Source organism: Asterias rubens, chromosome 1 (genome assembly GCF_902459465.1).
Source record: "Asterias rubens chromosome 1, eAstRub1.3, whole genome shotgun sequence".
Classification (NCBI taxonomy): Eukaryota; Metazoa; Echinodermata; class Asteroidea; order Forcipulatida; family Asteriidae; genus Asterias; species Asterias rubens.
Window position 1 is genome coordinate 28,088,474 of NC_047062.1, and position 23,734 is coordinate 28,112,207.

The 23,734-nt window shown below is 37.1% G+C and overlaps 1 protein-coding gene across 2 annotated transcripts in view; it reads left to right on the forward strand.

Moving 5' to 3' along the window:
• The first annotated feature begins 908 nt into the window (after positions 1-908).
• LOC117293070 (desmoplakin-like) overlaps positions 909-23,734 on the forward strand; it is a 42,503-nt gene continuing 19,677 nt past the window's right edge. The window contains exons 1-13 of one of the 2 annotated variants that reach the window (XM_033775293.1): positions 909-1,017; positions 5,233-5,339; positions 6,662-6,747; positions 6,943-7,107; positions 7,773-7,855; positions 8,840-8,917; positions 9,595-9,649; positions 10,836-10,934; positions 12,287-12,406; positions 13,369-13,478; positions 16,472-16,553; positions 17,789-17,861; positions 18,305-18,368. In XM_033775293.1, the coding sequence (XP_033631184.1) occupies positions 5,264-5,339; positions 6,662-6,747; positions 6,943-7,107; positions 7,773-7,855; positions 8,840-8,917; positions 9,595-9,649; positions 10,836-10,934; positions 12,287-12,406; positions 13,369-13,478; positions 16,472-16,553; positions 17,789-17,861; positions 18,305-18,368 (1,091 nt within the window). In that variant the 5' untranslated portion in view covers positions 909-1,017; positions 5,233-5,263. The remainder of the gene's footprint in view (positions 1,018-5,232; positions 5,340-6,661; positions 6,748-6,942; positions 7,108-7,772; positions 7,856-8,839; positions 8,918-9,594; positions 9,650-10,835; positions 10,935-12,286; positions 12,407-13,368; positions 13,479-16,471; positions 16,554-17,788; positions 17,862-18,304; positions 18,369-23,734) is intronic. The other variant, XM_033775286.1, reaches the window with a different exon arrangement.

Consider the following 23,734-nt stretch of genomic DNA (forward strand, 5'->3'; position numbering starts at 1 on the left):
GGAGAAGTTGAGTAGACTAAACAAGATTTTACGGTTTCATCGTCCAGACAAGGTCAGTCAGAACATGGCCTATTTCAAGTTCTCCTATAGGGATCTAACAAGAAACAAATTCAAGACAAGAAATAAATAATACAATATTGAAAGGTATTAATGCACTTTTTCAAACTTGATCAAAGCGCATATCAAAGAAAATGATAAACTAACACTTGCAAGAAACAAATTGTTGTTTTCTTTAAAGTAACAACACAAGAAGATTTACGGATATTAATTGGCAGAGTGTGAGAAGGCATGTTTGCCATAAGCTAATCTAGACTCATGAGTGTTAAGCTGAGTTTTATCGGAAGAAGAACGGGGTCCTGGACGGTGATGGCGAAGAAGAAACATTATTAGACAGATAAGGTGGAGCAAGGCCATTTAAACATCTAAAAACAGATACAATAGTTTTGAATTGGATGCGCTTCTCCACGGGGAGCCAGTAGTTCCTAATATTTAACTCGCGACCAGCATTAAGGGTTAGTAGTCCTAAGTACGGTCAATAATTTTCAAGCAAATGTATACGTACATAAGTTCTGACAAAAAAAACACCTGAAGGAACAATAAACAGCCAGTTATGAGACATAACGTAGAGGGCTAAAGCATTCGCTTTCAGGGGCCAATCAGCGCGTCGATAAAGCTGCATAGCTACCGTCCGTGCGTCTAGTCTGGCTCCTTAATTGTCATGATTGATTCCACTTGGTAACTCGGCACGACGAGCTGGCTGCGCATAACCCGTAAAACATGTACAGGTACATGTGTATGTAACTGACCTATAGTATATAGAGATCAGTGGTGTACGTACATCCCGCCCCCCCCCCCGCCGTATAATTTCGAGCTGTTGTTTACAGCTAGAGCACTAGCAGCAGTAGAGAGAGAGGGACATAATGATGGTGGTGAAACCGTGAAGATAGAAATAACCTCAACGAGCTGAAAGTGAAAGTAGAGATTCCGTTCGTTCTGTCTGGATATTGAAACGGAAACGTAAGTTTTTTAAAATTACAGCACACTTTCCAAAACAGACTTGTGTGCTTGCATTCTGCAGAGCTATAAAAAAAAGTATAAAAACACGTTGGACCAAAAACAGTTGTTGATACTTCTAGAAACTATATTATAACTTATAAGGCTCCCCTGTGAGCCGGGAGCCTTATATAGTTTCTAGAAGTAAGTTGTATATATTTGATTTTATAAATAATATTATAACATCGTATTCGGACGTAGGGTTTTAGTTATATTATAACTTATAATGTTATCAATTATAATTATATCAACCCTTATAATGTTTCGAACCCTAACTTTGATTCCCGTTTACCGCGACACTGTGCAAGCTCCACCAGTGACAGAAGCTATGCTGTTTACTGTCTGTTTCTTCGTCAGGCTTATGCTAGCTGATCATCAAGTTTCTTGTCGTAGGCTATGCTCAAACATGGTGTCAGGACACTTCGTACCTTGCCACTTTTTACCCTGGACACTTCGTATCTTCTTATACAAGACACTTCCTACCTTCGTACGAATTAATTTGGGATTTCTGCATCGGTTATGATTATTTTGAACTTTCGTGCAGGGCGCAATGGTCAAACGCATACAATTTGACAGCCAGTCAACAGATTTGCTCAATTTTTACCACTTTTGAAAATCATGGCACAAATTCTATGAACACGACCTTAAATCCTCAATATCCAATGAATAACACTCAAAACACCAACTGAGAAAATATCTTGAAAAAAAGTACAAAAACTTACCAGATCCCGTAGCGAAACAGTCACAAATGTCCCAGGTTGATATGTCGCATCGCCATTTTGTGACTTCCCGATATGTCCAATGCTTTATTTTTTGGTCACCAAGCACTGAACCCTCCGCAATCGGCAGGAGGGTTACGTTATCGCAACTACTTTGTGATGATCGGATAATTGTGAAATAAAAGCAAATCAAAAAACCATGGATGGAGGAAGAAATCAAACCAACTGTTACTATTTTCTTGGGACCAAGGAGCCATTTTGATGGTTGCGTGATTGTTTGACTTTAAAATATTTGTAAATAATATTGGCGGAAGATGTTGTCCTTGTCGGTAATTAACTTATACAAAATATTAATTTCACATTAAAAAAAAAGCATTCACACTTAACTCAAACAAAAATTATACATCATCATGTGTTATTATTTTTTATCTCAACGAACATTAAATTATTGAGGAATACACATTTTAATGAAGGTACGAAGTGACACGACTGAGGGTACGAAGTGACTCAGCTGATAGTTACTTCGTACCCCACCCACGGTACAAAATTACCAATTTGGTTGCAGTACGAAGTGTTCCGAGGGTACAAGTGGCAAAGGTAAAGGTCATTACAAAAAGATGAATTTTTGGTATTAAATCACTAGTGTAGTGCATTACTATGGCAACAATCAGATTTGAGTCAACGAACAACATCCAATCTTAAAATTTCACAACAAAATTATCATCTGCTAGATTTAGTTTCATTCTCCTTTAGTCACTAGATAGATCACGTGATGTGGTTGCTAGAAGTAGAACTATTTCGGTTTCGTCTGCTACCGTCTCCCGTAACGATAGCGAAGAGGGATGAGTTGAGATTTACACCCAAATTTTTAAAAGTAGTAGAGGGGTTGATGGATATGTCATCCAAATTGAGCTGGATGTTGGGAAGTGTTTTAAGAACCTTGGGAGATGCAAACACAATAATTCAGTTTTGGCTTGATTTAGTTGCAACTGATTATTACTCATCCAGGTGTTGATTTGAGAGATGTAGGTAGACAGATTTCTAAGGGCCTGTTGGCAATCACCTAGAACCTTGGGGTCAAACTCAGTAGAAAGATTTCTAAGGGCACGTTGGCAATCACCTAGAACCTTGGGGTCAAACTCAGTATAAAGATTTCTAAGGGCACGTTGGCAATCGCCTAGAACCTTGGGGTCAAACTCAGTAGAAAGATTTCTAAGGGCACGTTGGCAATCACCTAGAACCTTGGGGTCAAACTCAGTATAAAGTTGGGTGTCATCGGCATAGACATGGAAATTAATATTGTGGTATCTGATGATATCGCCAATGGGATGAGTGTACATGATAAATCCCTGTGGTCCTATAACAGAGCCCTGTGGTATGGAGCATTAAGAACATGGTTATCTCCTGAAACCAAACATTGTTTGTCTGTGACAGGGGAAAACCAGATTGTTATGAAGTGTTTGTGCTTCAAGGGGGTGGGTTGTTTTACTGTCATGCCTTGTGATATCTCCCGATTCTAATCTAGTCGTAGCCATTGTCTTAGGACAAAAATTTAATTAAATTTGTTTAATATTAATTGAATGAGATTTGTGATTTATTTTGCACGGCATACTAGCTTCTGAGTATTCAATAAAATACCAACCAATGAAAATAATGAAAACATAATGGCATTGCTCCAATGTCGCGCATGCATTAGCACTGTAAATGGTGGACTATCTCTCGTAACGTAAAACCAAAACTTTTAAGATTTCAACACGCGATGAAGTGCAAGTGTCATTGTAAAAAGGTTGGATAGATGATTTGAAAAAAAAACCAATGCACAGGAACAAGGTCATGAAGGTGGGCTACAGTGACTCGCATCGCAGTCTGACAGTGGGTCTAACAACATGAGTTCACCTTCACACACATGGGCTATGGCTAGGTTACTCCTAGAACTATTTCGGTTTCGTTCTGCTATCGTCTCCTGTTACGGGAGACGATAGCGGAACGAAACCGAAATAGTTTAGTAGTATGGCTAGGTTACTTCTAGAAACTGGTAGTAATACTTATAGTATTGCCCTGGGTCATTCACAAGAAACATTTTCATAATGGGAATAATTTCTGTACCCTCTGTGCCACCACTTGTTGTTCATTCGTTATGACAATGAACTAAATTAACAACAACAAGGTATTAGTAATAGTAATACAAAGTAATACAATCTTCTCAAATTAGATATGATGAATATTCTTTTTGTAAAAATAGGTGAGTAAAGTAATGAGGAAACGGCAAGTCTTTCTAATAATCGGTATCATCAAACAAAGTACGGTTCAAAAACAATATTGCGAACTTTTGGGGTAAAAAAATACTTTTAAAGTTTATATTTAAAAAAAAATCATTTTTTTCAAAGGATTAAAAGTTCAAGCGTGCTGTTAAAATACATTTAAAGTTTGTTGTCGTCATCAGATGTCGGCTTTTAAGTTTAAGTTTAAGTGCGACCGTCGATAGGAAAGGATGTATGGGTAGGAAATCTGAACTGCCCTGGATAGAGTCCTACTGGCGACTGGACCCCATTGATACACCTACATACATGTTATATGCTATATAATGTCCAAAAGTAAAAACATCAAATTGTAATTCGCGTTATAACTTATTAATTTATTTTGTTTTATTGTCACTCATAAGCCTTTTCGCAATCCCAGTGCGCACGCGCCGGAATCGCCCAATGATGAGTTTCTAATGATTAACAATATACGGCTTCGCATACAGTTCAGTACCAGCATCGTTGATTTTTAGCATAATATCTCCGAAATATTCATATTTTAAACTTAAAATTTATTTGTTTACAAGTTTAATGGGTTGGGGTGATGTCTGGGTATTATGTTTGTATTTTTGTCAGGTCAATAGGGGTAGGACTAATTTTTGTTGTGTCTATTTTTCTTTGTTTTGTTTTTGTTTTGTCTTGTTTTGTTTGTTGTTGGTTTTACTGCGCCTTGAACACCCAGCAGGGTGGATACGTGCGCATTACAAGTCTTATTATTATTATTATTATTAATATTATTATTATTACTTTACAAACAAGGACCAGAGGAACTGATTGACAAATGTGTCAATAAATGGATTTTGTAGGGGTGACTGCGAGGATGATTTGCTTTCAGATCATCTCTCTCTTTGCAGCAATAAGGATGTTTTCATGCCTTTTTGGCATCATGAGTGATTCTAAAAGAATCGGTAAGAGTCCATGTGTTGTGAAAGACGGGATTTAGTAGTTAAACTGATGGCACTGTTCCATTTAGTGACACTCCATAACAACTTGGTTTACACAAAACTGTACAGAGGACCAGAAAAACTGGTGGACAAATGTTACCTAAAGGTTCTGGAACTCGTTTTCCTTTGAGAATGGATGAACTATCTTTTGTAATTATGAATAGAAAACAACACCTTAAGTAATTGAAAACATGTATTTCTAACTTTGTGTCATAGAGTGCTGGGCTGCTACAGTTAAACTAACACCATGGCTGTTCCTAATGTTGGACGTGGTGATGATGGCATTAGAGTAACCAATGGTCTGCAACATTTACAGGACTTAGGTATGTATATAATCAAAGCCAAGGTAGTTTGTACGTGTATCAGCTAGAGTTTCATCGTACATGTATGTTCTATCTTAGGGTACATGTCTTCAGTAAACATGCTAAAAGCCTGTCTTCAAAACAAAAAACGTGATTGAATATTGTTTAATGATTAGTCTCACTGTGATAACTCAGTTTGCTTTATATTAGTTTCTTTATAACCCAAACTACTTTTATTATACGAACCAGTGTTGTGGTTCTGTCTATTTGAAAATAAACCAGTTGCTAACAAGGCATTATGAGTGATGTAAAACAGTCAACATGTACCTTTATTAGTGGACTTGTTATAACTGACAAAAGTGTTATTCTACGTTTTTAAATCCTCCTGCACATGGGAAAAAGTAAGACTTCTAGTCTAGCATAGGATGTGGGTTTCTGAAATAGCTGATATTAATTGGAATCCCCATGGCTTGTGTACTGTGGACTGAGGTTCTGTGGACTCAGGTTAAAAGAGAAGGCTGGACAGAAAAGTGCACCGATAGTAGGGGTATACTACATGTACATTGTCATTGTATTTAACATAAAGTGCCACTGAAAAGGTCATTCACGCATTTGTTACTTCTCGTCTTGACAACGGCAATGCTCTTCTCTACAGTCTTCCTAACAACCAGATTTCCCGACTTCAATGGCTCCAAAATACTGCTGCCCGCATTGTGACACTGTCTAGAAAATCCTGTTCTATCACCCCCATTCTGAAACAATTACACTGGCTCCCTATCTCTCAACGAATCATCTTCAAGCTGATGCTCATTGTCCACAAAGCTCTTGATGGCAAGGCTCCCCACTATATTTCTGAACTGCTTCAAGTTTACACTCTTTCAAGGAATCTTCGATCAAGGTCTATGCTTCTCCTCATTGAACCCAAGTCTCTACACTCATGGGGTGACAGGTCTTTTTCTTCAGCCGCGCCACGCATGTGGAACTCTCTACCACTTAATCTTCGATCTTGTCTTTGTACCGCGAAATTCAAGTCTCTTCTCAAAACTTATCTTATGTTACAGGTTTTAAATGACTAATTTTGTTGTGTCTGTTTTTCTTTGTGTTGTGTTTTTGTTTTTGCTTTTGTTTGTGGTTTTACTGCGCCTTGAACACCCAGCTTGGTGGATATGTGCGCATTCCAAGTCTTATTATTATTATTATTATTATTGTACTTGGTGAGTGCAGTGGGCCTGTTGTTCATGATAAATGACTTTGGTGATGGTAGATATTCAGAAACTTGTGGCGCATTACAAAGAATTCATGCATTTTATTTCTTACATTAATGTTTATTTTAAAATCCACAGCAAACCGAATGAAAGCTATAGAGTTTCCCTTCCAAGACAAGGATATTGATATTGTTGGAAATGTGACTGAAGCAATCAAACAATTGGTAAGTATGAATTGTAAGTCAATTATTTGTTCTCACTTCAAAGTTGTTTAATTCCAAAGAATTTGGAGTGCATAACTACCAGCTGAACAATGGCTTGTTGGTTCTTAGTAAGTTGCTCATTTCATTTGATTGATGATCCTATTCAGTGTTATTACATTTAATTAACAAACCTCAATGTTTTGTGTTTTATTTCAGGATGAAGAGCGCTCTGGAGTTCACCTGATCCTTGAGACAGAGACTATCAACTCCAGTATTCTACGACATCAGTTGCAGTTTTTCCCAGCAAGCATCCACAGTGAAATCAGTTCAGCTGTAGAGTCAGCAAGGCAGTCCAATGCGGAGGAACTTAAAGCATTACAGGTTAATTATCCCAGAATTTGTTCTACCCTTATAACCAGAAGTACGTTTTCCATAATAAGTAGTTCATAACCCAAATCAAATATGATTTGTTGTACTTATATTACTTTACCTTGCACATCATATATATTAGACACTAATTGGGCTTACCACAGGTTTTCAGTGTTAGAAATTGTTTTTGCCATCCAGGATGATACTGGGCAGCACGATCACAGCCTGATCATATTGTAGGGCGATGGCGTTGAGGTCGTCTATAACCTGTGATATATGTAGGTGCAGCAGACGCTTCAACCCTGACGAAAGGTTGGTTTTGTGGATTTAAGAAGGCAGAGAGAGGCACCTCAGGTCTTCGGAGAGTAGGGCCAATCAAACTCAGTAGTGTCGTTGTGGCAGGTGTTGCATCTGGGAGCGAACTAGTCTTTGTTGGACAGCCGTATTGGAAAGTGCACACCAGGGCAATAACGTGTGAGAGCACGTTGAGAAGCATATGCGCGTCTACATGCATACATCAAAGAAGCACGCATCATGCAGCATTCCCGGTTTGATTTCTACAGCACATGCACGCACACGCGCACATATGCCATCTTGTTGGGCAGATATTTGAACGGTGACGTCATATTCAATACGGTCTATTGATGAAAGGTAACATTGTCATATTTTTTGCACAGGATCAACTGAAATCTCTCAATGAAGATATTGGATTCCTTGATGATAAGCAAAGAAAACTCAACAAGCAGAATGCTATATTACAGTAAGTAATAGGCTTGAAGTACTCAGTGGATCAGACTGTTTACCTCAAATTAAATGTGGTTGTGAGTTTGTGTTGAAACTAAAAGGAAACAAATACTTCACTTCCATTCTTTGAATATCATTTCTTTTAGCTTTCTGATGTACGAACAAGCTTCATACTTGGAATTATGATTGTGATAATTTATGAACTTGAGCCTTTTTTCAGTACAGCACATACATTACATGTACAGGTGTAATACAATAAATAATGACTGCTTGTACTCGTGCTATGGTTAAACAACTCTGGCTCTGGAGTGTTTTGCTTTCCTGAAGCTTCCCCTCCAGAATATAAAACGTGCCCAGGATCACCTCGGGAGTTATTTAGTTTAAAGGCAGTGGACACTATTGGTAAATACTCAAAATAATTGTTAGCATAAAAACTTACTTGGTAACAGGCAATGGGGAGTATAAAACATTGTGAGAAAAAGCTCCCTCTGAAGTACGCAGTATTTGAGAAAGAAATAATTTTAGCCACTAAAATATTTGAATTTGATTTTGAGACCTCAGAATTAGATTTTGAGGTCCCGAAATCAAGCATCAGAAAGCACGCAACTTTGTGTGACAAGGATGTTTTATCTTCTATTATTATCTCGCAACTTCAACGACCAATTGATTTCAAATTTTCACAGGTTTGTTATTTTATGCAAATGTTGAAATACACCAAGTGAGAAGACTGGTCTTTGACAAATACCAAAGGTGTCCAGTGTCTTTCAGCCATAGCACTGGAGCGGTCATGGTTTGTATACTGTGCATACAGACATGGCACCATATGCAACTTGTACAGTTGAATGGTTACAAATGTTGGTCAGCTCGCTGGAAAATAGTGTTGTCAAAATCAGTTTGTTTGGCACAACTTGCTGAAGACCAATTTAATTTAAAATTGTTCATATTGCTATCAGTTACCTCTCTGTGAGGAAATTAAAAACAAAGTTTTTTGTATTTACAGTCCTGAACGTGATATGGTTCGAACACAACATGAAGAAGTCATTTCTCAATTAAATCAACGTATGGCAGACAAAGCAAGGTATGCCTTCTACAGTTCATGAGCAAAAATAAAAAGAAAAGAAACAGAAAGCTTTAAAAAACAGTTTAGCAAAACTTGTTTGGAAGTAACTATTACTACTTGATGGTGAAACTTTGTATAAATCTCTGGTAATCTGGATGTTTGGAACATATACCCTGCTTATCTTGAGGAGAAGAGTATCTTGTTTGAAATGTCATCAGAGATGTATACATTGTACCTGCAAGTTTACAAGTAATGGTTACTTCATATTTGACTAGCCTACAACAATGTAGACTAGTCCAGAGATTGTTTATTTATGTTGCCAGAAGACGTTGTTTTTAGTCAGGTGCTAAATAAAATAAGAACTTGTAATATTCACAACTTGAAGACTCTGCTTCTGTTCCTAAAATGGTTTACTGAAGAGACCTTTGTCAGTATTTGTTATATTTATTCATCTCTGTGTATAGCTTACACATTTGCAGGTATGGTCGTGGTGGTGAACTTTTATTTCCCATGTTAACTCTTTTAACCTGTGAGGGAAACACAACCATGGACTTCACTTTGACCAACATATTTATTATTAGTATTGTGCATCGTTTTTTAATAGCATTGACCCCAGAAGGCATCCACAACTGATCAATGGAATTAAATTGTGCGTAATATTTTTACCAACTGTCTGCATTTTTTTGTTGATACAGCAAGCAGATAACCTTGAATGAAACTAGAGATGAACTACGAGATACTAACCAGAAGGTCAGTGTATTGAATTTTATGTTATATTTATAAATACCTCAGACAGTTTCGCTATTCCTATTGGTGGAGAGCATGTCACATTGGGGTGTTTAAACGGTTGATAATGACTGGCTGGAGCTGTTTATAACCGTTTGTTTTCGGATATGTTTAGATGCATACTACGCGCACAATGCATATACGAAAACTGTCTCAGTCATAAAAGTGCAACACACTACAGAGCTCAATGACGTCAGGAAATGGATAAGTTTTACAGAGTTTGATACTTTATTACGCATTTTAACCAAAAAGGTATTTATGAATAGGAATAAAAGGGTAGCGACTAGTTCTTTCACGGCCGTTTAAAACCTTGCAGGGTCGCATTGCCGTGAGATAAAGGCCCTCGTCTTCAGCTTGGGCCTTTATCACACGGCAATTCGACCCTGCCTGTTTTAAACGGCTGTGAAAGAACTAGTCGCTTCAAATTTATTCCCTTATTTATAAATACCTCCACAATCACAGCCAATCAATTTCATGGCTCTGCTTACCACCACATTCTGTGCTTGGGATCACCATTCTCCGCTTACGTGCAAACGCAAAAGTTCTACACTAGCTGTGTAAGCGTAGAATGCTTAGTAAGTAACATACAGTACGCGCGAGCACAAGCCAAAATTCCCCGCTAACCAGTGAAATACACTTGAGGTAAGAACAGAAATCCCTGCTTCTGTAAGCGCCGATTCTTTGCTTATGGTAGGCAGATGATTCCAGAGGTGACTTTGAACTTAATTACTTGTTCTTTTTTTTGTACTCCACAATCAATTGTATTGCTTGACTTGAGACAAGTGCTTTAATTTATTATTGGAGTACAGCTATTATTTAAATTTCCAAGCTTGTAAGGATACTTTTTTTTCTTCCTGTCAAATATTTCTGTGAATCTTAAAAACTGTCAAAATTGAGTAGATGGAATTTTGAAACCCACTATCGCTTATTTACATTGCACATCATTTGAAATAACCGGCTTCACAACGTACACAAAACTTATCACACTAAAAGGGTTTTGGTTGCTTTCAGTAAAATGTTGTAACATTTGTTCAAAGGTTGGTTTAGTTTTTGAAAACTGGAGCATTGGAATGACTTTTTTCTTCTAAAACAAGTGATGTATTGTGAAGCTTCTGACATTGATGTAGTATGTAATGCTGTTTGTTTGTAGATCGTGGACCTAGAAACAGGAATTATGATTCTGAAGGAGGATATGATTCAAGAGAGAGCTGATGCAAGAAGAGAAAAGAAACATTTAAAGCAATGTGTGGTAAGACAAATAATATGTGACATTAATATGAGAAAATATTCATATCCCACCCAAGTAGCTTGTGGATGTTTTTCCTTGAGGACTAAGAAAGTATATAGTGAATATTCTACATCACTATATGGCATGTAAGGAAACTAACTATAGGTTGTTAGCATGAACATAAAAGAGAAAATGACATTTTTAGACGTGGGGGGAAAACCCAGCCAATCATCAGGTTGGGTCTAAAAACTGCCGGATAAGATTCCAACTGAGGTCAATAGAGTTAAAATACTCTGATAGGTTAAAAACATCAGGCCATTAATTATTTTTTGCATGTATACCATCGGTCCATTTTGTTGGTCAGTTGTTTGCATCGGCTAATTCTATTTTCTTGTCACTACAAATAGTTAGTACTGGGTCAGGTTTAACTGTAAACACAATTTGAATTGTATATGATCATGTGACTGTGCTTTTAAGGGCTATGTCACATGAGCCATACGGGCTCCCAGTTCCAGGCAATCTCCACAAAGAAATATTTAGATTTTCAGACAATTTCTAGGACATCGTACTTATTTTTGAATAAAGTGCAGATATTTGTCTCCAAGATGACTAAGTGTCCAAAAACATTACATACGTAAAGTTGTTGCTACTGCCAGCAGCTTGTAGCAGAAGGACAGCAGCAAAGTGCCGTAACATTTTATTCACCCCAAAAGCTCATTGTAAAGGTCATGTACTGAGTTGACAATTTCCTATGCTTCTTACATATCATCGTTTCTTTAAAGCCATTGTACACTTTCGAAACAAAAAAGTTCACAGATTTACTAATAACTTACAGGGTTTACGGTAGGTAATGGTAAAAGACTTCTCTTGAAATATTATTCCATGAAATACTTTACTTTTTGAGAAAACATTAAAACAATTATCAATTCTCGACATTGAGAATTACGGATTATAGTACATGTAAACACATGTCATGACACGGCGAAACGTGCGGAAACAAGGGTGGGTTTTCCCTTTATTTTCTCCTGACTCCGATGACCGATTGAGCCTAAATTTTCACAGGTTTGTTATTTTATATATAAGTTGCGATACACGAAGTGTGGGCCTTTGGATATTACTGTTTACCGAAAGTGTCCAATGGCTTTAATTGTTCACAAAGAAGGGTTTGCAAAGAAAGCCCCAGCACAATAACTGAAACTATAACTAACCTATAACAATCAGCCATGCTCGGGCATGTGGGGAGGGATGGTTGTAAAGCTATGAGCAGTCTCTGAATGGATAATGTACTGCACGTATCAAAGTTTGTGCACACCTTTTCTCTGTTTGAAATCAAGAAAATGGAACTTGTAGTTTGAAGTGTGATTTGATTTCAGCATGATACAACAAAGAAGACCAAAAGGCAAAAAGAAACAAACATAGCCAAAAAGAAAGAGTTGGATGTACTTCAAGAGGAGCTGGTCATCAGCGAAAATGATCTGTCTGACATCAGAAAGGTTGGTTTTATAATTCAATAAATAAATAAATAAGTAAACATTCACAAATGAAAGATCTCTCATTGAAGATCTGAACATCATCATGTTGATTTGAAGGCCTTTGTCATGTCTATTCTGGGTGGCCTGCTTTCTCCCTATGGCTCCTCTCCACTTGGCCCTGTCTGTCGCGTCCCTTGCATCGACCCCAAGCAGTTTCATACTGACTTTCTAGGTCTAAGGTCTAAGGTTTAAGGGCCAGTTTATTGCTGGTCACGCGACTAAAACTTATTGCCTGATCATAAAAAACCCAGTTTTATCAGCATTCAACACTTGCACCAATTATAATTTGGCCTTAATTTACACAGTCCTCTGAATTACTTGACTTGACCATATGTTTTCATATTTCTGAGAAAAATTATCTTTTACTCTTTTCATCTGAGTTTGAAAAGTTACAATATTTGTTTAACTTTGTTGTAAAGGCAGTGGACAATATTGGTATTTACTCAAAATAATTATGATCACAAAACCTTACTTGTTAACAAGTAATGGGGGGAGAGATTGATAGTATAAAATATTATGAGAAATGACTCCCTCTGAAGTGACGTTGTTTTGCGAGAAAGAAGTAATTTTCCACGAATTTGATTTGGAGACCTCAGATTTAGAATTTGAGGTCTCAAAATCAAGTATCTGAAAGCACACAACTTCGTGTGACAAGGGTGTTTTTTTTTCATTCATATCTCACAACTTCGACGACCAATTGAGCTCAAATTTTCACCAATTGAGGTCAAATTTTTCACAGGTTTGTTATTTTATGCATGTTGAGATACACCAAGTGAGACGACTGGTCGTTGACAACTACCAATAGTGTCCGATGCCTTTAAGTTTGTTTTACTTCTATTTATTGGAAAATTACAGTAACTCAAAACTGAAACACACTGTTGAGTCTCTGTTTAAGTGTAGTTTGCTGTTTGGCATTTGAATAGATTATTCGTAGACATGAGGCCAACAAAGCAAGATATGAGAACCAGGAAATAACCTTTCAAGATCAACTAGATCGAGAAAACAAGGAAAATGCTGACTTAAAAGAAAAAGGGTAAGTTTTCTTCAGCAGGAATAGCTTGCTTGAGAGACTGTTCCAAACTTTGTACAGTGTCATGGCTGAATGGTGTAGAGCATCAAATTCAAGTTCTGGCGGTTAAATCATCTGAGTGTGGGTCGAATAATCGAATGAGCAGAGCGCAGAGACTGGGGGAAACTATTCCAAAGTTTAGGCGCGGCAAAAGAGAAGGATTTTTCAGCAGCTGAAGCAAAAGATCTGTGGTTTATTTTGTGTTCGACAAGACGAGTAGTGTCGTTTGATGACCGCAGGCTGACTCTTCCCGGTGTGTACAAAACCAAGCACGATTTAAAATATGCTGGCCCCAGATCATTAAGGCATTTGTAGACAAAGCACAGGGTTTTATATTGGAAACGTTGCTTGACAGGCAGCCAATGGAGTTGCTTCAGAAATGGCGTTGCATGATCATATTTGTTAGCGCAGTGAATGAGTTTAGAAGCCCAGTTTTTAAGACGCTGAAGTTTAAGTTTGTCAGATGTAGTTGATCCCAGAAGCAATGTATTTCCATAGTAACGTCGTGATAACACCAGAGATCTTACTATGTGGTTGCATGTGTCTTTGTCAAGAAACCGACGTATACGGGTGATGTTACGAAGATGAAAGGTTACACTGCTGCACAAGCTTGTGATCTGTGGGGACATAGACATTTGGCTGTCAAAGATAACACCTAGATTGCGGACAGTTTCAGAAGGATGGACAATTTCAGTACCAATTTGCAGGTGGACATCAGAGGGCATGTTGCGTTTGTTGTGAGCAGAGATGGCTACAAAGAATTCAGTTTAATTGTCGTTTAATTTGAGCAGGTTGTTTGTCATCCACTGTTTAACTTCTGCGATACATGTTCTGAGTCTGGATAATGCAGATTGGATCGAAGCGTGATCAGAAGGGTCAAATTTGAGATAAGAGTTGGATGTCGTCTGCGCACATGTGGTAGCAAGTGTCACGACGGGGACCGGAACCCACACTGATCAGAAACACCAGAGTTTGAATTTGATTATCTTAAACGCTCAGCCACGACACTTCCAAGGGAATACTGTATACTCGCAGGGAGCTGAGAAATATTAATGGAATTTTATTGGCCCAATTACCAGGGCCAATGTCAAATGCATTGAGTATGGCCAATGTCAAGTGCATAACTATATAATAACTAGTTATTATTATTATTCAATATTGTTACTGTCATACAACGAGCATGATGATCCGGGGGTTGTCCCATGACTAAGATTGCTTCTTCACTACATCCTACAGGCATGCAACTCTTCCGCGTTTCCGCGGAATTCCGCGTTTTAAAAAAACTGATTAGCGCTAAGAAAAACATTCCGCGGTTAGCGCGATTAAGACAATTTACAAAAATGCATCGTAACGCATGGTCTGGCCTCTGCCGCGGCACGCAATCCATTCTACTGCATGGTCAATCTAAAGCCCACAGCAAGCAATGCATACGTTTACACACTGCGTGCGGTCATTTATAGTCGTGTGTACGGTCGAAAAATCTGGAACAGTGGAACGCACCCCGTGGCGCAGGCGAGTTGTGTGCTAAACCAAGTTATTATACAGCCTTGAAATGAGTCTAAGGTCATGTCTTCGTCTGGTCCCGCTATTTTGCAATAGTATACACATATTGTACATGTATGTAGGGGTGTGTGTGTGTGTGTGTGAGTTAGTTACCAAACGTACATGTATACTGCTGCTGTGTGCGAGTCTCACATTGCGCTACGAAACAGTCGCATCTTCAAACGACCGTCAAAATGACATCCAAAAGAAATGATATTTTAGAGCGGGACCGAGTGGTACCTGGCCAAATTAAAGCCATAGATAAAGGAGTAAAAAATACCTGGAAGTGGTTCTGGTTGGAAAAATAAGACGTAGACGGTAAACTGCTCTCCGAAACCGTCCGGAAAGTGGACAAGCCAGGAATGGCATATTGCGCTACGAAACAGTCGCATCTTCAAACGACCGTCAAAATGACATCCAAAAGAAATGATATTTTAGAGCGGGACCGAGTGGTACCTGGCCAAATTAAAGCCATAGATAAAGGAGTAAAAAATACCTGGAAGTGGTTCTGGTTGGAAAAATAAGACGTAGACTGTAAACTGCTCTCCGAAACCGTCCGGAAAGTGGACAAGCCAGGAATGGCATATTGTGTGATGTGCAAGACGGCAAGCGGGGACAAGTGGCTCTCACCGACCATTGTAAGGCGGCAAAGCATCAGGAGTTGATTAAGTTGAGGAAAACTAACTATTGTTTCCCAGGCAGTTATGAAATTTGCATAAAATTATTATTTCCCCCCCCCAACAATAATAATTTTATGTAAATTTCATAACTGCCTGGGAAACAATAGTTAGTTTTCCTCAACTTAATCAACTCCTGATGCTTTGCCACCTTAGAATTACGGTGCATACATAGGCAAGGTGTTTTTCCATGTTATTTTAGTTGTATAAAACACTTCACTTTGTCTTTGTCATACATGCTAAGATTGATCCTAAGAGCATAAAAAACCTCAACACTTTTTAGGGTACCATTGTGGGTCTCGAAAAGTTTCCTCTTTTTTTTTCATCGGGCAGTTGCATGCCTGATCCTACATGCCAAGCACTATTCATCCAACCATATTAAAGGGTCTGGGTATTTTTTGTAGGACACAAAACACAATGTCCACAGATTTACAATAAACTTACAACATTTGTAGATTATGATAATAGAAAGCTTCCCTGGAAATGTTACTTGGTGAGGTGCTGCAGTTTTTGAGAAATGAGTAAAACAAGTCACACAAATTATTTTAGCATGTAAAATGGATTTTCGTGACATTGTTTTACTTACTCATTTCTCAAAAACTACAGTACCTCAGTAAGTAATATTTTAAGGGAAGCTTTCTACCATTAATATCTTCAACCTGTGTAGGTAATGTGTTTTGTGTTACAAAAATTACCCAAATCCTTGAATACACAAATCATCACATTGGTTTCTTACAGGATTGAGCTTGGGCAGCATTTACTGCAGATGGAGAAACAACACCTCTTGAAGAAAGCTCAATTGGAGCAGACATTAATGGAGGTAGGGCTTATTTAGTTCACTTGCAATAAACCTCTGTATGTAAGAAGCGCTGTATACTCGCTGCTTTCCGAGTTAGGAATCTAATAGGTGGTATTAGAATACACACCTTTGCATATTCTAGATCAAATGTCTTCAGAGTTTGAGTTGCTGTACTTGGCAGTTGTAACTTGCAAATAATTGAATTTGAAATAATGTAAAAAATGCAATGGGTATAAAGAACATTGTGTGACCAGTACATAAGAACAGTATATTGGGAAAGAGTGGGCTACATGCTGCCATCACTGGCAAACCTATGCGGAACATTCATTGGAGAAACATTCATTGGAGAAACATTCATGTGATGTTGTGAATGCTTATTGGATAACTTATGGTTGCTGTTTAATGAATGAAAGGTTGGGATCAAATCAGGAAATCATTTGACTGGCTTGTTTATGTATGGGAAAAGTATACAATTTTAATGACATTGTTTTTGTCCCAATGCAATATACTTATTATAATAAGTGTGAATCTGATCGCTAGTTATTGAGGTGTGTTGATACAAATAGTAAGACCATGAACTGCAATCCAGAAGAGTTTTGCACTTAAGTAACCTTAAACTAATCTTTATTGCACATAAACTTATGTATTCAGTGGAAGATTTGAAAGCGTTCTTTGAAATGCTGTGAGCACTGAACATGTCCAAGTAAGGTTGCATTGACCGGGGTAGCGAAATAATAGTTGAATTCTCAGCTCTACTTACCCAAATCCTTTGAGACGTATCAAACTACAATACTATAGTACCGTAGTTTCAACATGGAGGTCTTCTTGATGACATGTTTTTGTTTTAATAACATTTCTATGTGTTTCAGAAAGATGGTTAATGTGAAACCGTTTGATCGTAGGAGAGAAATACAAAGTGTCTTGTTTTAGACCCTGCACTATATGTACACTAGGTCATGCATGTCATTCAAGGTCTTTCTTAAGGTAAATTTTACCTTAAAACGCTTTTCCGAGAACCAGTCTTTTGTCCCCCAAAATATTTTGTATATTTAGATCTGCAAGTATTTCCAGCCAGATTGAAATCTTATGAAAATAATTTTTTTTTACTTTCTCTTTCTTGTTTTTTTTAAAATTATCAACTTATATTTGGGCAAAGAGAAATCCTTCAGGGATAAATTCGATTTCAATTAAATGTGTTCATTATGAGGTGGACTATTCACTTGACTATTAATTGTGAGCAATGTTATTTACTACAGCTTGACATTGAAATAACCCAAACCAATGATGATTATGACAGACTGGAAGGACAGTGGGATACACTTAAGGAAGGTTAGTATTGTTAATGCAGGGATAGATCCAGTTGGCAAAGTTTGGATCAATGAGGTTCAAAATCCAGTAGGAATTCAGTGATTTTATTTTTTTATAAATGTGTTCATGTATGCTAATTCTTCAATCTTTCGACAAAATGTGCCATAAAAAAGAGACTTGTTTGAAATGCTTTGTTAAAACATTCTTAGTCCTAACTTTAGGCACACACAACCAATCATTTCCTGTATTTTCAGTATAAATGTTTCAATGACAGATACCCAACTTAGTTAAGAGAAAACATTACACCTCTGTGGTTCATTTGAACACCTGAACGATAAGTTTAGTACTAGTGTAGTACAAGGGTCAAATTACATGACGTTGCTTTTCCATGCAGTTCTGCACTTCATACCAGTTTTATTAAATGTGCTGTGCAAAAAAGAGTTATTGTTGTTTTTCAATTTTAGATATTGCAGTAGCAACAGAGAATCGTGAGATGGATAGCACAAAAGTGAATGACCTTGATACAGTGTAAGTAAAGCTAACTGATACACTACAAAGATAGTCATTATCACAACATGTATTAAAGCTAACTGATACACTACAAAGATAGTCATAAGCACAACATGTATTAAAGCTAACTGATACACTACAAAGATAGTCATTATCACAACATGTATTAAAGCTAACTGATACACTACAAAGATAGTCATTATCACAACATGTATTAAAGCTAACTGATACACTACAAAGATAGTCATTATCACAACATGTATTAAAGCTAACTGATACACTACAAAGATAGTCATTATCACAACATGTATTAAAGCTAACTGAGGCACTACAAAGATAGTCAATAGCACAACATGTATTAAAACTAACTGATACACTACAAAGATAGTCATTATCACAACATGTATTAAAACTAACTGATACACTACAAAGATAGTCATTATCACAACATGTATTAAAGCTAACTGATACACTACAAAGATAGTCATTATCACAACATGTATTAAAGCTAACTGATACACTACAAAGATAGTCATTATCACAACATGTATTAAAGCTAACTGATACACTACAAAGATAGTCATTAGCACAACATGTATTAAAGCTAACTGATGCACTACAAAGATAGTCATTAGCACAACATGTATTAAAACTAACTGATACACTACAAAGATAGTCATTATCACAACATGTATTAAAGCTAACTGATACACTACAAAGATAGTCATTATCACAACATGTATTAAAGCTAACTGATGCACTACAAAGATAGTCATTAGCACAACATGTATTAAAGCTAACTGATACACTACAAAGATAGTCATTATCACAACATGTATTAAAGCTAACTGATGCACTACAAAGATAGTCATTATCACAACATGTATTAAAGCTAACTGATACACTACAAAGATAGTCATTAGCTCAACATGTATTAAAGCTAACTGATACACTACAAAGATAGTCATTAGCACAACATGTATTAAAGCTAACTGATACACTACAAAGATAGTCAATACCACAACATGTATTAAAGCTAACTGATACACTACAAAGATAGTCATTATCACAACATGTATTAAAACTAACTGATACACTACAAAGATAGTCATTATCACAACATGTATTAAAGCTAACTGATACACTACAAAGATAGTCATTAGCACAACATGTATTAAACTAACTGATGCACTACAAAGATAGTCAATACCACAACATGTATTAAAACTAACTGATACACTACAAAGATAGTCATTAGCACAACATGTATTAAAGCTAACTGATACACTACAAAGATAGTCATTATCACAACATGTATTAAAGCTAACTGATGCACTACAAAGATAGTCATTATCACAACATGTATTAAAGCTAACTGATGCACTACAAAGATAGTCATTATCACAACATGTTTTAAAGCTAACTGATACACTACAAAGATAGTCATTAGCACAACATGTATTAAAGCTAACTGATACATTACAAAGATAGTCATTAGCACAACATGTATTAAAGCTAACTGATACACTACAAAGATAGTCAATACCACAACATGTATTAAAGCTAACTGATACACTACAAAGATAGTCATTATCACAACATGTATTAAAACTAACTGATACACTACAAAGATAGTCATTATCACAACATGTATTAAAGCTAACTGATACACTACAAAGATAGTCATTAGCACAACATGTATTAAACTAACTGATGCACTACAAAGATAGTCAATACCACAACATGTATTAAAACTAACTGATACACTACAAAGATAGTCATTAGCACAACATGTATTAAAGCTAACTGATACACTACAAAGATAGTCATTAGCACAACATGTATTAAACTAACTGATGCACTACAAAGATAGTCAATACCACAACATGTATTAAAACTAACTGATACACTACAAAGATAGTCATTAGCACAGCATGTATTAAACTAACTGATACACTACAAAGATAGTCATTAGCACAACATGTATTAAAGCTAACTGATGCACTACAAAGATAGTCATTAGCACAACATGTATTAAAGCTAACTGATGCACTACAAAGATAGTCATTAGCACAACATGTATTAAAGCTAACTGATACACTACAAAGATAGTCATTAGCACAACATGTATTAAAGCTAACTGATGCACTACAAAGATAGTCATTAGCACAACATGTATTAAAGCTAACTGATACACTACAAAGATAGTCATTAGCACAACATGTATTAAAGCTAACTGATACACTACAAAGATAGTCATTATCACAACATGTATTAAAGCTAACTGATACACTACAAAGATAGTCATTATCACAACATGTATTAAAGCTAACTGATACTCTACAAAGATAGTCATTATCACAACATGTATTCAAGCTAACTGATGCACTACAAAGATAGTCATTAGCACAACATGTATTAAAGCTAACTGATGCACTACAAAGATAGTCATTATCACAACATGTATTAAACTAACTGATACACTACAAAGATAGTCATTATCACAACATGTATTAAAGCAAACTGATACACTACAAAGATAGTCATTATCACAACATGCATAGCTGCCAACTATTACGAATTTTTCGTAATTATTACGAATTTATCTGTGAATTACAAAAATACGAATTTCCTATTAAATATTACGAATTTCAACTTTCCCGCCATGGTAAAAAAAACCCTGTATTTTTGTAATGCATTTATTCTTTTTCAGCGTTGAAAAGTCGAATAAACTGTTGGTATTTGATTTTGTGTAAATAGTAATCGATTCCTCGCCATTTAAATGCCATTTATATACACTATACCACCGTCAACGACTCTGGAAGAATCATGAAAACATTCGGTTTTAATAGTATCAATATCGCTGTGCAGCAGGATACCAGCATCATCGTAAATTTATGAGAAAACGCTTGGAAACCAGCGACAGAATGCACGCGATGCGGGCATACATGTACTTTCAAGATGGCTTCGGCGACCTGTCAAAATTCGTACGGAACTTTCTGAGATTGCATCGTGAAACAAGACTGTTGAACGGAATTTTACAGGATTGAAAGAAAGGACAGTTTTACCATTAAAAAGCCCGTGAGAAAGTTATCATTTTATGGTTGTTTCGCGGGAGAAAAACAGCTCAAGATCTACAGTATGGACATGATGAAAATGCGTGAAAACAAGTGCATCTCGCTAACGTTAACGTTATTCAGCACACCGTGAGTTTGTTCTGTCATCATCACATTGCAATTTTTTACAATTGTTTGAATATTCATCGTTCCTCATGGCTTCCAAAGGTAAACAGAAAGGACAATTTTACAGTAGGAAATACAGTGATAACTTTTCCTTTATCACAGTTTCACAGAAGGGGAAACAACATGCATTTTGTAAAGTATGTCGACGGGACATATCGGTAGCACACGGTGGACGGTCTGACATTAGTTACACACTCCAAATCAAAACTCCATCTCACTAATGTTAAAGATGAGGCACAGACAACAAAATTGACATCATTTATGTCAAGTCAACACGATATCAATACTACTCGGGCGGAGTGTTTATTCACTGCTTTCTATTTAGAACATAATATACCTCTCTCAGCAGCAAGTCATGTGGGACCCTTGCTAAGGAAGGCTTTTCCCAATTCCGATGAGGTAAAAAAGTTCTCAAGTGCACGGACCAAGACAACATGCCTGGTGCATGAAATGGCTAGAGACTCCCAAAATAAGATGATATCAGCTATGAAAACGAGTCCATTTTCAATATCCACAGATGGAAGCCATACTAGTGACAGCAAGTTGTACCCAATCGTCATTAATTTCTATGATGATGTGGAAAAGCAAATCTCGTGCTCCTTATTTTCCATTCCAAATTTACAAACCCAGTCAACAAGGGAAAATATTGCTAAACTTCTCACATCAGAAATGGAGAAACATGACATTCCATGGAAAAATTGTACAGCACTAGGTTCGGACAATGCAGCAGTGATGGTTGGAATCAGGAAAGGAGTTGAAGTTATTTGAAGGAGTGTCAACCAAATATTATTGTTCTTGGGTGCCCAAATCACCTTATTGATCTAGCTGCTAAAGCTGCTTCGTCTGCTCTACCATTTTCGATGGACTCACTGCTTGTTGATGTTTTCTACTATCTTGAGGCCAGCGTGAATAGGAAACTGAAGTTGAGAGAATTCCAACAACTGTGCGGAAATGAAGTTCAGAAAATTCTTAAGCATGTTTGTACTCGTTGGTTGTCTCTTGGCCAGTGTTTGCCTCGCTTTCTTCATCATTGGAGAGCTTTGAGTCTCTTTTTTGAGGAGGAGATTGTACAACAGAAAAAAGTAGCAAAAGCAACTGTAAAGATATCTCCAAGACTGGAGGCCTTTCAAATACCAAAGGTGGCTTCAAGTCCAAGATTGGCTAACGAGACTCCATCAGGTAGCAGTAAAGTTTCTGCAGGCTCATCCAAAGTGGATGTTAGTGGAAGTAAGGGGAAAAAACGACAAAATAATGACAATGCACCAAAAGTGGGAGCCAAGCCAACCAAAAAGCTACGGACAGAGAAAACAAATGAGAAAACAACCCAAAGAGTATCCACTATCACTACCACCAGTAAAGCATCCACACCAACATCTAAGAAAACCATCACTCATGGAAGCACTCCAGCTTCAAACACTCAGACTCAGAGCAACGGTAAATCCAAAATGGATTCTGAGAATGAAGACACCAGGCAGGAAAGAATTGTAAAGGCATTAAAATCAAAGTTTAAGCTGGCCTTTGCACATTTTTTAAGTCAAAGCATTGCTTCATTTGACAGGAAAAGTGTAATTCTTCAGACAAGAAGTCCCTTAATCCACAAACTGAAGAGAGAACTGGAAGGATTGCTACAAGACATATACAGCAAATTTGTCATCCCTGATGCCATCAAAGCAGTCAGTAGTAACTTGACAAATCTAGACTACAGAAATCCAAAGAATCAGAAAGATGACTGCGAGATTGTGATTGGCAGTGAAACAAGGGAAATAATTACCACTGAATTAAAAGCGAGTGAATGTGAGAAGTTTCTCTCAATCGTCAGATTGTTCAAAGCTTGTGATTACATTGTGGCCAAGTTTCCTCTCAAATCGGATGTTCTTCTACATGCTGAAGTAGCTGACTTGGACCTTAGAGTGGCTGCCAAGTTCTCCTCAGTGAGATTCTTCATCAATAAATTTCCATGTATGGTACTGGCTAAGGAATCTGAAACCATGCATGATGCCATTGATGCACTGCAGGAGCAGTTTCTCGCTTACCAGCTGAATGATATTCTACCAGCAGTACTAGAACAAACAGATGCAGATAAGCAGTGGGCATTGATGGCTGATGTGATAGGTCCTTTTGGTCAACTGTGTTATGACAGGC